Raw genomic sequence first — 14376 nt, 5'->3', positions numbered from 1 at the left:
GTGCAGTGCTGCAACTGGTAGTGGGGTACAGGAAGCCATATTGCATTTAGCAGCTGTTCTAACCACCCTGCAGGAGCATGACATCATTGCTCCCACAGCCATCACACTTCAAGAGCCACTCAAGAAAAAGATGTGCTGCTGATAAGGCATTAAAGCGAATGTCATCATATTTATCTAGTCATGATTTGTTTAGTAATAGTTGATTTCATGTTACAAGTACTGGACAATAGAATTTACTTATTCAGGCATTGATATGAGCAGTAGTGTTTATAAATGTGTTAGAAATACCATTATATTCCCACCACAGAAAACACTTTTTCTCAAGGACTAATAATAAAAGTGTTAAAGTGCTGTCATATATATCTTTTTACTTATTAAGTCTGGGAGCGGGGGGCTGGAAATCCTCCCCTCTCATTTTTTTTTTAAATTTTCCAAAAGAAGGAACAGAGAAGGGGGCCATGTGAGGATATTCCCTCAAAGGCCCAGTCCTCTGTTCTTAACGCTACCTCGCTAATGCGGGAAATGGCGAATAGTATGAAAAAAAAAAAAAAAAAACTGTATACAGGGAGAGAGTTTTACACTCATTGGGCTGAATATTGCTGTCATACAATGCCACAGATTTATGTATGCTGTCTGCATTAATGTGGTCTTCATTCATTCTGTTCCATTTATCTGCCACTCATACCATAAAAGTAGCTCTTAAAACCTTTTCTTTTCATTTTTTCTTAATTTCAAGTTGTGTGTGTGTGTGTGTGTGTGTGTGTGTGTGTGTGTGTGTGTGTGTGTGTGTGTGTGCTCCATAATGATGAAAGCTAGAAACTTGAAACTTTTATGCATACACAGGGGAACTCAGATCCCATGGATGTTTAAGTAGGTATGATTTTTTTTTTCAGTTTGGTGTTTGTATGTATTTATCAGTAACATAGCTCCATAACGGTAACAGCTAGAAACTTGAAACTTTATATACGTACTAAGGGGATCTCATGGGTTTACACTTGGGATTCATTTTTTATGTATGAATTTTGTTATGTTTTTGTACTTTACAGGGAGGAAGTTTTACACTTGTGGGGCCCCATCACTAGTTATGAAGGCTGTATTGCCATTGCCACCCCTTTAAAGGACTTCCATTTGGAATATGCTTCAAAGATATGGGTAGATAGGGGCCCCATCTCTTTACATTCTCTTTCATTCAGCTTCTCTAACTTTTGTTTGCTTTCTGCATTACTTATGTTTCTGGTGATTTTCTTCCCCATCCATCCACCATTTTTTACTATAAAAGTACTTCTCATCTTTTTTAACAAGTTTGTTCTTTGAGTTAATTTTCCGTCCCTCAGTTGTTTTATTCTTATATCTCTCGAAAAAGTGTTCGTTGTGTATGTCATAGATCCCTTTTAAAAACTTAAAGGTTGTGACCAGATCATCCCTGGTTCTTTTCTCTTTCAAGGTAGGCAGATTTAAAACCTTTATCTTTTTTGTGTACTCAGCCCTCATAATTCTGGTACCATTGTTGTTAGTCTCCTTTGGACCTTTTCATTTAGCTCTTTGTATTTCCTTAAATGTGGTGGCCAAATTTGAGAAGCATATTCTGGTTTTGGCCTAATGTATCCTGTGAACAGCTTGTTGAATAATTCCTTATCCATGAACTTGAGGGCTGTTCTAATGTTTGTTAGAAGACAGTTGATCTTCTTGGTTATTCTCCAAAGGTGTTACTCAGATGATGGGTTGAGGACAGCGTCGACTCCTAAATCTCATTCACAGATTCCTGCAGCGTGTTTTCTGCTTGATGATAATCATGTCTAGGCCTTCTATCTCGCACATGAATTCCTATAGCTTATTTTCTACTGGATGACAATCATATCTAGGCCTACTTTCAATGTGACCCATCCTCATTCCTTCATGTTTACTAGAGTTGAACTTCATCAACCACATATCAGACCAACTTTAGAGTTTGTTAAGGTCCCATTTGAGGGTCCTCCATGTTGTTACCTTCCCTCATGACCTTCCATCATCTGAAAACATAATCAGGTAGGAGTTCTGTGTAATTACCTATGTCAATGACTTGTCTACAGGCAGGTCCTTTACATAGATTAAAAAGAGTAATGGCCCCAGAGCAGAGCCCTATGGTACTCCACTGGTGATCTCAGTCCAATTAAGAGGGCTTCCCTAATGTGCATGCCATTGTGGTTCTTTGTAGGGTCACATAATGTTAATACCACTGTGCGCTGCTTCCGTGCAGATACTTTACCCATTGATTTATTGATTCAGTAAAACATCCTCCACATATTTCTTGTAGTTTGTGTGTGTGTGTGTGTGTGCTTAAAGCATTTTATATTCATTGTTTATTTTTTCTATACAATTGTGCTATCTTTTATCTATTCATTCCTATAGCATTCTGCCATCCTTTCATACATTTATTTTAACTAAACCCTTGCTTATGTTGTTGGATGGTTATTTGAGCTATAGGCTTATCGACTGCTAGGGTCACCAAAGCCATCACTGTACAGTTACAGCCACCAGTCAGAAAAACTTGAACATATTGTTTAGGGGTATGAGGTGATTCCAAGTCCATAAATGCTTTCACTACAAATACGGTTATTGAACTTGTTTACCACTTCACAAGCTTAATATATCTGCAATTTGCCTGCCCCGTTTTATGTGGGGTTCCATATCCCTTCATTTGTGATCTCTGTCCTACTTTCAGTTGAATTGTGTCTGGTACCTTTAGCTACTCTCATTTAGCATGTTTTAAGTGGACCTATTTACTTTATATGTAGTAAATCCTTAAATTATTGTCTAGATCTCACACAAACTTCATTTCTCTTGACTGTTATGAGACTGCCATTCTTATTTTTTTTTTTCTTCAGATATTTGATTATTCTTTATCTTAATTCTTCTCCAAAATATCTTCTTTTCTAATCATTCTTTGTTTAATATTTCAGCAATGAAGAAGAAGCTCTAAAGCTCATGAAACGGGCCACTGCTCCACCACCCCACAAAGTTGCTTATAATGATGAATCAGAACCTGTGCAACGGCGTTTGTATAAGTCTCTTAAGTTGTGGTCAATGTATGCTGACTTGGAAGAGTGTATGGGAACATTTAAATCATGTAAAGCTGTATATGATAGAATCATTGATTTGCGGATTGCAACACCTCAGATTATTATCAATTATGGAATGTTCCTGCAGGTATGTAACATATTTGGGGACTGTTCTTGTACTTACTTAATATTTTCTAATGCTAACATTAAATGCAAGAGTACTTGGAAAAGAAACATTACTGAAGTAAGAAGCTGCATGGAATTAGAGGATTGTCATGTATTTTGAATCAAGACTTGCATGATATAGATTGAGCAGTATTCTAGATGGATGATGGATTGTGTGCCAGAGGGTATTTGACAGTGTCTCTCATGGAGGACTTGTATAATATGTTTTAGAATTCTAGCTAAGCATAAGAGGGGAGCTCTTGCAGTAAATGTAGAATTAATGATTATATTGGTTGTACTTTAATATTTATTGAAGAAATTACGTAGCAGGCAGTGTGTTTATAGACTTATAAGACAATAGCCTGGCCCTCTAAGTCTGTGGAACATGTAAAGGCCCATGGATTTCCATGTATAGTATCTTACATACAGATAGTAGCATACAGTGTCATTTACATTTGGGTCTTATTGGACTCGACCTGCAAATTGTTTCACCTTTGGCAAGGTGGTATTATCATCAGTGGATTTCAAAAAGTATAGTCTCATTGAAGAACTCACTCTAGAGAAGTATGTCATTTCCTTGCTCCCACTTTGATTGTCATCTGAAGCTGCAGGAGCTGGAACCATGGAAGCAAAAGTGAGTCATAAGTTGGATAGAAGGATGAAGGTCCTGGGAGCATTAAGGAAAGAGAGGTATGATAATAATAGGAATGTAGTTGAGAGAGCTGAAGAGGGTGTGCCTCTCCTCTTCTCACTAAACCACTTACCATAAGTCTCTCACTTCACATACCTTCTCAACCCAAATGCACATTCAGCAATCCTTCAAAGTACTCCATCGCTTCTTCATCTCATCTTTACATGTTATTGTTTCTCCGTTTGTACCTTTTACTGATGCTCCCATTTATTATTGTTTTCCACTATAATAACCTACTCCCAAAATATTTTTTTCTTTCTCCCTGAAATTTGCTGATACCCACTCACTCTGTCTCATTTGCCCTCTTTTTCAGCCTATGCACCTTCCTGTTGACCTCTTGTCATTTCTGTCTGGATATTTTCCAATCACATGCACTCCTTCCAGCAAGTAATGTCCATACACCTCTCATTTCTCTTTTGCAACTCACTACCTTTTCCCATATGGCCATCACCCAGTAGACATAATGTTTGAATGATAAAGATGAGTATGAGATCCCAGTATCAGATGACTTGAAATTCATGAAGTGATTCAGTTTTGTTTTATGGATTTTGAATATTGTCACTGGCTCCCTCTAGGCTTTACAGTAGTCTCCATGTTGGGAGAAAATGGCCTAAACCTTGGCTTTTATCAGAAACCTTTGTTGGAGGAAATCTGGTAAGGGTTTTAACGTTCTTCTTCTACCTCCTTCAAATGGAAAGTTAGCTTTGGTGTGGTGGAGGATCTACTCTGTGATGCTTTAAGTATTCCTCCTTTATTTTTGCATTAGTCCTAGATCTTACCAAACAAAGTTTTTTCTAATTCTCCTTCCTTGTTCTTGTGCATAATCTCTCATGCTTTCAGGACAGACCAATACAAGTAGAGAAATTTAAGTTTTTATAGTTGAGAAAACTTTTTTCTCCAATACATTGTCCCAAGAGCAGTTTTTCCTGGTTTTTGTACCCTACTTGGCTGTCCCTTCTTTTTTGGAAAGCCTTTTTCTCCTGACTTTCAGTGCCCTTTTTTGGTTAGCACTTACATTCTGCAAAATTTGAGCTTCCAGTATCTGTTGGGGATAGGTCAGTGATGTCTTCCTGGTGTCGGTAGCGGATTAGCCAAGGGTGGACCCGTTAATGAGCATTGGCTGTGATTATCTTTGTTTTTCACAAAAGGACAAGAGAAGGTTGTTGCTTTTTTACCACATTGAGGGTGTAGGGTAAATCTTGACCCAAGTATTCCAAGGGAAACTCTCATACTTGAAGACAAAAGGTTAAGCTTGTTTAAATAATGGTGATTTCAGTTGATCTCCTCATGTATATTGTCATGAAAGGAATAATATTTCAGAACACTTGAATTTCAGGGTTATGGTAGTTAGATTTGAAAATTAATTAGTGCACTTAGTTAATCAGCAAAAAGTTTATCAACTTCATTGATTTATCAGCAAAATGTTAATCAATGTAATTGACATGACCTCAGGGTTGGTCCCCTTAATTTTAAGAATCAACTAGTGAATTTGGGAATCTTAGCTTGCAAAGATAACTAAGTTGACCCAACCTTGGTAAATTTTCTTTGGTTTCTCCTCCCTCACTGCCTCTGACATGTGAAAACAAGGTGCAGACAGGAAATTGATTTAACAGATGAATTAAAACTGAAGTCTGAATAGTAAGCTCTCTGAGGACACCCCATTGTTATCACTCCTAACCTCACCCTGAAGCCTCCTGCTACCCATCACCACAGCTACAAAGCACCACCACTAGACATTTACTGTGCATTAGTATTTAAACAGTATTACAGCACAGTAATATAATTCCTATGCAGATTACATTATGTTCTTATGTTCCATTTTTGCAAAACTTTCAGTTCATACTGCACTCACCACATGACATTAAAAATTGATCATGGTTATTTTTCACAAGACCTTGTGGCTTGTGAAGGAACAGTTGAGAAAGAAACAGCTGTAATATACTCTTCTCTTTTAAGAAATCAGTCATTTTGGCCTGTTTGTTTCCATAGAATTATGTGCAATATTCTTTAATTACTGGTAAATGCTGTAATTCACTGTAACACTGGTGCTCACTCTTCATCTTTATTGGAACAAATCATTTGTTGTATGACATTTTGAAGGCAGCTGATGATTTTTATTTTTCCTGCATTTAATTCTCTTCTTTCTCGTCCTTTTTAACTCAGAGTGGTAGATGTCTTGGCTGTGAAGCATTGGTAGCTTCCTCATCGGTCATTTTATATCAGTGTTCTAAAAGATCTTCTGCTCGTAGTTTCTCCTCATTACCAGTGATTTTGTACATATTGTTGGCAAGGGATTCATCTTTTACTTCTTTGTCATCACATCCCTCAAATTTGTTCACCCTTTAAGGGCTTACTTTCTCTGACACATGTAAGAACAAATTCTTTCACATTTTGCTTGGCAATCTTAATCTTGTGTACTGCAGCAATGATGTTCAATTTCTTCCAGGCCTCCTAAAATGTTTTCTCATTCTCACAGGAAAGAGGTGGCTTCCCTGAGTTAAAAGGCTGTAGGTCATGAGGGTTCTGGGGTTGTAGTCTGTGGTGGAGGTAGCCTAAGCATAATTTTTATGAAGATAGCTTTATAATCTCTTAAAGTGTGCTTTGGAATTACAACAATGTGTATTGAGCTTGTTGGGTGATATATGAGTGGGGAAAGTTTATGTAAGTGGCCAGCTGTGACATACACCATACTTGTGAGCAGGCTGTGGCAGGGTTTAGATGAGTTTAGTTAGATGGAGAACGGGTCAGACTTTTAAATGTTTGGGATCACATTTAGTAATATATGATTGAACCATCTGATGATTAACTGAACATTGATTAAATGAGCATCCATTGTACAAATCTTTCATGTGTTTGCATAGAAAGGGTTAAGTGGACATCAGGTATACAAAGTACTTTATTAAGGAAAAGTTATGTTCAAACCACAGTCTGTTGCACCCATTTTTAGAATAGTAGAATACCAAAGTCTGATCATTAATTAGTTCCAGGAATTAAAGATTTTGTGTAATTCTACCTATATTAGTGTTAACCCATTTTTCAATATTTATCTTTCATTCACTTTTGTACCTGCTTGTGCACTGGTTAGTGAAGATACAGTATTTTCTAAATATCGTATGAATAGATTTTTCCAGTTTTACTGCTGTTGTTCATATCTCTGGAAGGTTTATGAATGCCTATTGATGCAACAGAATGGATGTTCAAAATTAAGAAAAATGGAATTTGTTGAAGATGAGTAATATTTAAGAATATGCGTGCATAGTGCCATTGTACAAAGGCAAAGGGGATAAGAGTGAGTGCTCAAATTACAGAGGGTGATTGGTTGTTTAATTTGTTTATGGATGGGGTTGTTAGGGAGGTGAATGCAAGAGTTTTGGAAAGAGGGGCAAGTATGAAGTCTGTTGGGGATGAGAGAGCTTGGGAAGTGAGTCAGTTGTTGTTCGCTGATGATACAGCGCTGGTGGCTGATTCATGTGAGAAACTGCAGAAGCTGGTGACTGAGTTTGGTAAAGTGTGTGAAAGAAGAAAGTTAAGAGTAAATGTGAAGAAGAGCAAGGTTATTAGGTACAGTAGGGTTGAGGGTCAAGTCAATTGGGAGGTGAGTTTGAATGGAGAAAAACTGGAGGAAGTGAAGTGTTTTAGATATCTGGGAGTGGATCTGGCAGCGGATGGAACCATGGAAGCAGAAGTGGATCATAGGGTGGGGGAGGGGGCGAAAATTCTGGGAGCCTTGAAGAATGTGTGGAAGTCGAGAACATTATCTCGGAAAGCAAAAATGGGTATGTTTGAAGGCATAGTGGTTCCAACAATGTTGTATGGTTGCGAGGCGTGGGCTATGGATAGAGTTGTGCGCAGGAGGATGGATGTGCTGGAAATGAGATGTTTGAGGACAATGTGTGGTGTGAGGTGGTTTGATCGAGTAAGTAACGTAAGGGTAAGAGAGATGTGTGGAAATAAAAAGAGCGTGGTTGAGAGAGCAGAAGAGGGTGTTTTGAAATGGTTTGGGCACATGGAGAGAATGAGTGAGGAAAGATTGACCAAGAGGATATATGTGTCGGAGGTGGAGGGAACGAGGAGAAGAGGGAGACCAAATTGGAGGTGGAAAGATGGAGTGAAAAAGATTTTGTGTGATCGGGGCCTGAACATGCAGGAGGGTGAAAGGAGGGCAAGGAATAGAGTGAATTGGAGCGATGTGGTATACCGGGGATGACGTGCTGTCAGTGGATTGAATCAGGGCATGTGAAGCGTCTGGAGTAAACCATGGAAAGCTGTGTAGGTATGTATATTTGCGTGTGTGGATGTATGTATATACATGTGTATGGGGGTGGGTTGGGCCATTTCCTTCGTCTGTTTCCTTGCGCTACCTCGCAAACGCGGGAGACAGCGACAAAGCAGAAAAAAAAAAAAGTTTGTTGAGTATTCCTGGTAAATTATATGGGAGGGTATTGATTGAGAGGGTGAAGGCATGTACAGAGCATCAGATTGGGGAAGAGCAGTGTGGTTTCAGAAGTGGTAGAGGATGTGTGGATCAGGTGTTTGCTTTGAAGAATGTATGTGAGAAATACTTAGAAAAGCAAATGGATTTGTATGTAGCATTTATGGATCTGGAGAAGGCATATGATAGAGTTGATAGAGATGCTCTGTGGAAGGTATTAAGAATATATGGTGTGGGAGGCAAGGTGTTAGAAGCAGTGAAAAGTTTTTATCGAGGATGTAAGGCATGTGTACGTGTAGGAAGAGAGGAAAGTGATTGGTTCTCAGTGAATGTAGGTTTGCGGCAGGGGTGTGTGATGTCTCCATGGTTGTTTAATTTGTTTATGGATGGGGTTGTTAGGGAGGTGAATGCAAGAGTTTTGGAAAGAGGGGCAACTATGAAGTCTGTTGGGGATGAGAGAGCTTGGGAAGTGAGTCAGTTGTTGTTCGCTGATGATACAGCGCTGGTGGCTGATTCATGTGAGAAACTGCAGAAGCTGGTGACTGAGTTTGGTAAAGTGTGTGAAAGAAGAAAGTTAAGAGTAAATGTGAAGAAGAGCAAGGTTATTAGGTACAGTAGGGTTGAGGGTCAAGTCAATTGGGAGGTGAGTTTGAATGGAGAAAAACTGGAGGAAGTGAAGTGTTTTAGATATCTGGGAGTGGATCTGGCAGCGGATGGAACCATGGAAGCGGAAGTGGATCATAGGGTGGGGGAGGGGGCGAAAATTCTGGGAGCCTTGAAGAATGTGTGGAAGTCGAGAACATTATCTCGGAAAGCAAAAATGGGTATGTTTGAAGGCATAGTGGTTCCAACAATGTTGTATGGTTGCGAGGCGTGGGCTATGGATAGAGTTGTGCGCAGGAGGATGGATGTGCTGGAAATGAGATGTTTGAGGACAATGTGTGGTGTGAGGTGGTTTGATCGAGTAAGTAACGTAAGGGTAAGAGAGATGTGTGGAAATAAAAAGAGCGTGGTTGAGAGAGCAGAAGAGGGTGTTTTGAAATGGTTTGGGCACATGGAGAGAATGAGTGAGGAAAGATTGACCAAGAGGATATATGTGTCGGAGGTGGAGGGAACGAGGAGAAGAGGGAGACCAAATTGGAGGTGGAAAGATGGAGTGAAAAAGATTTTGTGTGATCGGGGCCTGAACATGCAGGAGGGTGAAAGGAGGGCAAGGAATAGAGTGAATTGGAGCAATGTGGTATACCGGGGTTGACGTGCTGTCAGTGGATTGAATCAAGGCATGTGAAGCGTCTGGGGTAAACCATGGAAAGCTGTGTAGGTATGTATATTTGCGTGTGTGGATGTATGTATATACATGTGTATGGGGGGGGGTTGGGCCATTTCTTTCGTCTGTTTCCTTGCGCTACCTCGCAAACGTGGGAGACAGCGGCAAAAAAAAAAAAAAAAAAAATTGCTTTGAAAGTCTGACTTTCAAAGTACTTTATTAAGGAAAAGTTATGTTCAAACCACAGTCTGTTGCACCCATTTTTAGAATAGTAGAATACCAAAGTCTGATCATTACTTAGTTCCAGGAATTAAAGATTTTGTGTAATTCTACCTATATTAGTGTTAACCCATTTTTCAATATTCATCTTTCATTCACTTTTGTACCTGCTTGTGCACTGGTTAGTGAAGATACAGTATTTTCTAAATATTGTATGAGTAGATTTTTCCAGTTTTACTGCTGTTGTTCATATCTCTGGAAGGTTTATGAATGCCTATTGATGCAACAGAATGGATGTTCAAAATTAAGAAAAATGGAATTTGTTGAAGATGAGTAATATTTAAGAATTACATTTGCTTTGAAAGTCTGACTTAAAGTGCAATATACCTTCTTTATAAAATTTTTTGGTATAATACTGTATTAATTGTTTCGCATTGTTTTTCTAGGAAAACAACTACTTTGAGGAAGCATTTAAAGCTTATGAAAAAGGAATCTCCCTGTTTAAGTGGCCTTATGTATATGACATCTGGAACACTTACCTGACCAAGTTTCTGGAGCGCTATAAAGGGAACAAGATAGAGCGAGCTCGCGACCTCTTTGAACAGGTGAGCCCAAATGAATGATTTTTTAAGTGTTACTGATTTTCTTAACTTTACAGAGATTTTATTTATTTTCTTATTTTGCTTTGTCGCTGTCTCTCGCGTTAGCGAGTTAGCGCAAGGAAACAGACGAAAGAATGGCCCAACCCACCCACATACACGTGTATATACATACACGTCCACACACGCAATTATACATACCTATACATCTCAGTGTACACATATATATACACACACAGACATATACATATATACACATGTACATAATTCATACTGCCTTTATTTATTCCCATCGCCACCTCGCCACACATGGAATAACAACCCCCTCCCCCCTCATGTGTGTGAGGTAGCACTAGGAAAAGACAACAAAGGCCCCATTTGTTCACACTTAGTCTCTAGCTGTCATGTAATAATGCACCGAAACCACAGCTCCCTTTCCACATCCAGGCCCCACACAACTTTCCATGCTTCACATGCCCTGGTTCAATCCATTGACAGCACGTCGACTCTAGTATACCACATCATTCCAATTCACTCTATTCCTTGCACGCCTTTCACCCTCCTGCATGTTCAGGCCCCGATCACTCAAAATCTTTTCCACTCCATCTTTCCACCTCCAATTTGGTCTCCCACTTCTCCTCATTCCCTCCACCTCTGACACATATATTCTCTTGGTCAATCTTTCCTCACTCATTCTCTCCATGTGACCAAACCATTTCAAAACACCCTCTTCTGCTCTCTCAACCACACTCTTATTATTTCCACACATCTCTCTTACCCTTACATTACTTACTCGATCAAACCACCTCACACCACATATTGTCCTCAAACATCTCATTTCCAGAGATATAATTCATATATTTTGTAGAATTTCCACAGTCCTATTTTATTTGCTTTGTTCTGTATTTTGACCATCTGTGGATCTTTATGTGATGAATGGTCATTTCCAAGAATCTAAGTGATGCAGTCATGGGTTGCTCAGGCTGAGCTCAATTTGGTTCAAATCTTGGTCATGGCAGTGGATCTGTAGGCATCCCAGCTTTTCATTCTCCCCAATGGAGTTGGTTGATAAACTGGTTACTGTGAATGAGAAGTAACCTTTGGCGAGGCCCCGTCATTAAGAATACAGTCGTGTCAAAGAGCTTCTTACTCCAAAGAAGTCTACATTCCCTGTTACTAAAAGTAGTGCAGCCTTGGGCTGCAGGAGCCTTTATAAAAGACCAGGGTAACACCTGGACTCTTTTCTAGATATTGGTCGTAGGGTAATGCTAGATAATTTATATATGTTTTTTCAAACTATTTGCCATTTCCCGCATTAGTGAGGTACCGTTAAGAACAGAGGACTGAGCTTATCTGGGAATATCCTCACTTGGTCCCCTTCTCTGTTCCTTCTTTGGGAAAATTACAGACAAGAGGGGAGGATTTCCAGCCCCCCCAGTGCCTTCCCTTTTAGTCACCTTCTACAACACGCAGGAAATATGTAGGAAGTATTCTTTCTCCCCTATCCCCAGGGATAATGATTTGTATATGTGATTCATATTTTTTCAATACCTGATCGCCATTTCTTGTTTTAATGAGGTTGCGTCAGGAACAAAGGAAGGATGCATTCACTCATGCATTCTCTAGCTGTTGTGTAATGCATAGAAACCACAGCTTCCTATTTACAGTTGGGGTTGTTAGGGAGGTGAATTCAAGAGATTTGGAGAGAGGGGCAAGTATGCAGTCTGTTGTGGGTGAGAGGGCTTGGGAAGTGAGTCACTTGTTGTTTGCTGATGATATAGCACTTGTGGGTGATTCGGGTGAGAAACTGCAGAAGTTGGTGACTGAGTATGATAAAGTGTGTGAAAGAAGAAAGCTGAGAGTAAATGTGAATAAGAGCAAGGTTATTAGTTTCAGTAGGGTTGAGGGACAAGTTAACTGGGAGGTAAGTTTGAATGGAGAAAAGCTGGAGGAAGTGAAGTGTTTTAGATATCTGAGAGTGGATTTAGCAGCAGATGGAACCATGGAAGTGGAAGTGAGCCACAGGGTGGGGGAGGGGGCAAAGGTTCTGGGAGTGTTGAAGAATGTATGGAAGGTGAGAACGTTATCTCGGAAAGCAAAAATGGGTATGTTTGAAGGAATAGTGGTTCCAACAATTTTATAAGGTTGTGAGGCATAGGCTATAGATAGGGTTGTGCGGAGGAGGGTGGATGTGATAGAAATGTAATGTTTGAGGACAATATGTGGTGTGAAGTGGTTTGATCAAGTAAGTAATGAAAGGGTAAGAGAGATGTGTGGTGATAAAAAGAGTGTGGTTGAGAGAGCAGAAGAGGGTGTTTTGAAATGGTTTGGTCACATGGAGAGAATGAGTGAGGAAAGATTGACAAAGAGGATATATGTGTCAGAGGTGGAGGGAACGAGGAGAAGTGGGAGACCAAATTGGAGGTGGAAGGATGGAGTGAAAAAGATCCTGAGCAATCAGGGCCTGAACATACAGGAGGGTGAAAGGCGTGCAAGGAATGGAGTGAATTGGAACGATGTGGTATACCAGGGTCGACGTGCTGTCAATGGATTGAACCAGGGCATGTGAAGCATCTGGGATAAACCATGGAAAGTTTTGTGGGGCCTGGATGTGGAAAGGGAGCTGTGGTTTTGGTGCATTACACACAACAGCTAGAGCCTGAATGTGAATGAATATGGCGTTTGTTGTCTTTTCCCAGCGCTACCTCGCACGCACGTGGGGGGATGGGGGTGCCATTTCATGTGTGGCAGGGTTTCAATGGGAAGGGATGAAGGCAGCAAGTATGAATATGTACGTGTGTGTATATGTATGTGTGTGTGTGTGCATATTACTGTTACGTCTACCCCCAACCCTTACACATTAAAGGGTGTATGATCAGCCCATAGGCCCATTAAAACAGATTTCTCTGTTTTAACAGCTTCTTTTAACAGAGAGATTTGGGCTAGACACAGATTCCCTTACAATCTGGCTGACATCTCCTGACAGCTGACGGCTGTAATGATATATCTACTATTCCCTTTATAATAGCAGAATAAACATAGCTCTCTCTCTTAACAAATAAAACCATTTATCCTTAATACTTAGATCCCTCTCTATACTACTTTACTTAACATCACTGGCAAATTCACTGGTCTCAATTATATAACATATGGGCTTGAAATGACTGAGATGTGTACAGATTACATTATACATTTACCTACAGCTTTGTATCACATCTTCCTCTTATGGCCATTCCTGAGAGAGAGGCTTGACCTTGGCAAGCTTCTAGTTTCTGTACAATTTCTCAAAGAAAACTGAATAAGACATAATAGGTACCTATAACATTTATGGGTAAATAGGGGAGATAACTGTAACAATACATTGAAATGTATAGGTATGTATATGTGCGTGTGTGGGCATTTATGTGTATACATGTGTATGTGGTTGAGTTGAGCCATTCTTTCATCTGTTTCCTTGCGTTACCTTGCTAATGCAGGAGACAGCGACTAAGTATGATAAATAAATCTAAATATACAAAGATAAGATGCATAAAACTCTAAGTTATTAATACAATAGCATTGTACTATCTCTGGTGCTGCACCTCTGTGCATATTCCTGCAAAGCATCTAGCCAGCCTGTCATCTTGGCAGAATCTTGTCAAAGATAATCATATATAGGTAACAATGTATGTATATCATTACTGAATTAATTCTGATTGCCTTGACTAGAAAGTAAAGTGTCTTCAGGGAAAAGGACTTCTAATTGAAATATTTTGATTTGTTATCTCTCTTTTTATGTAAACACAATATAAAAGAATCTTAACAACATTGAACAACAGGTTTTAGAATGATAACCTGATCACTTGTTAACCTAAAGTGTTTGTTATACCCTCTGTTTTTTCATCCTTGTTTCGTAATATGTAACTTTGAGAGTATGAAAATAATTTTTATGTTGTGTTTACTCCTTTTGTGAAAAATGTAGTTCA

At 39.4% G+C, this 14376-nt stretch overlaps 1 protein-coding gene across 2 annotated transcripts in view; it reads left to right on the top strand.

The window, feature by feature from the left end:
* Nucleotides 1–14376, top strand: part of fand (Pre-mRNA-splicing factor SYF1 fand) — a 54538-nt gene that overhangs the window by 25642 nt on the left and 14520 nt on the right. For both annotated transcript variants that reach the window (XM_071668058.1, XM_071668059.1), the window contains exons 10-11: nt 2940–3186; nt 10259–10417. In XM_071668058.1, the coding sequence (XP_071524159.1) occupies nt 2940–3186; nt 10259–10417 (406 nt within the window). The remainder of the gene's footprint in view (nt 1–2939; nt 3187–10258; nt 10418–14376) is intronic.

The sequence above is a fragment of the Panulirus ornatus genome, chromosome 12, assembly GCF_036320965.1.
Source record: "Panulirus ornatus isolate Po-2019 chromosome 12, ASM3632096v1, whole genome shotgun sequence".
Lineage (NCBI taxonomy): Eukaryota > Metazoa > Arthropoda > Malacostraca > Decapoda > Palinuridae > Panulirus > Panulirus ornatus.
The sequence above is the reverse complement of the archived record's forward strand: the minus strand, read 5'-3'. Positions and strand labels throughout refer to the sequence as shown.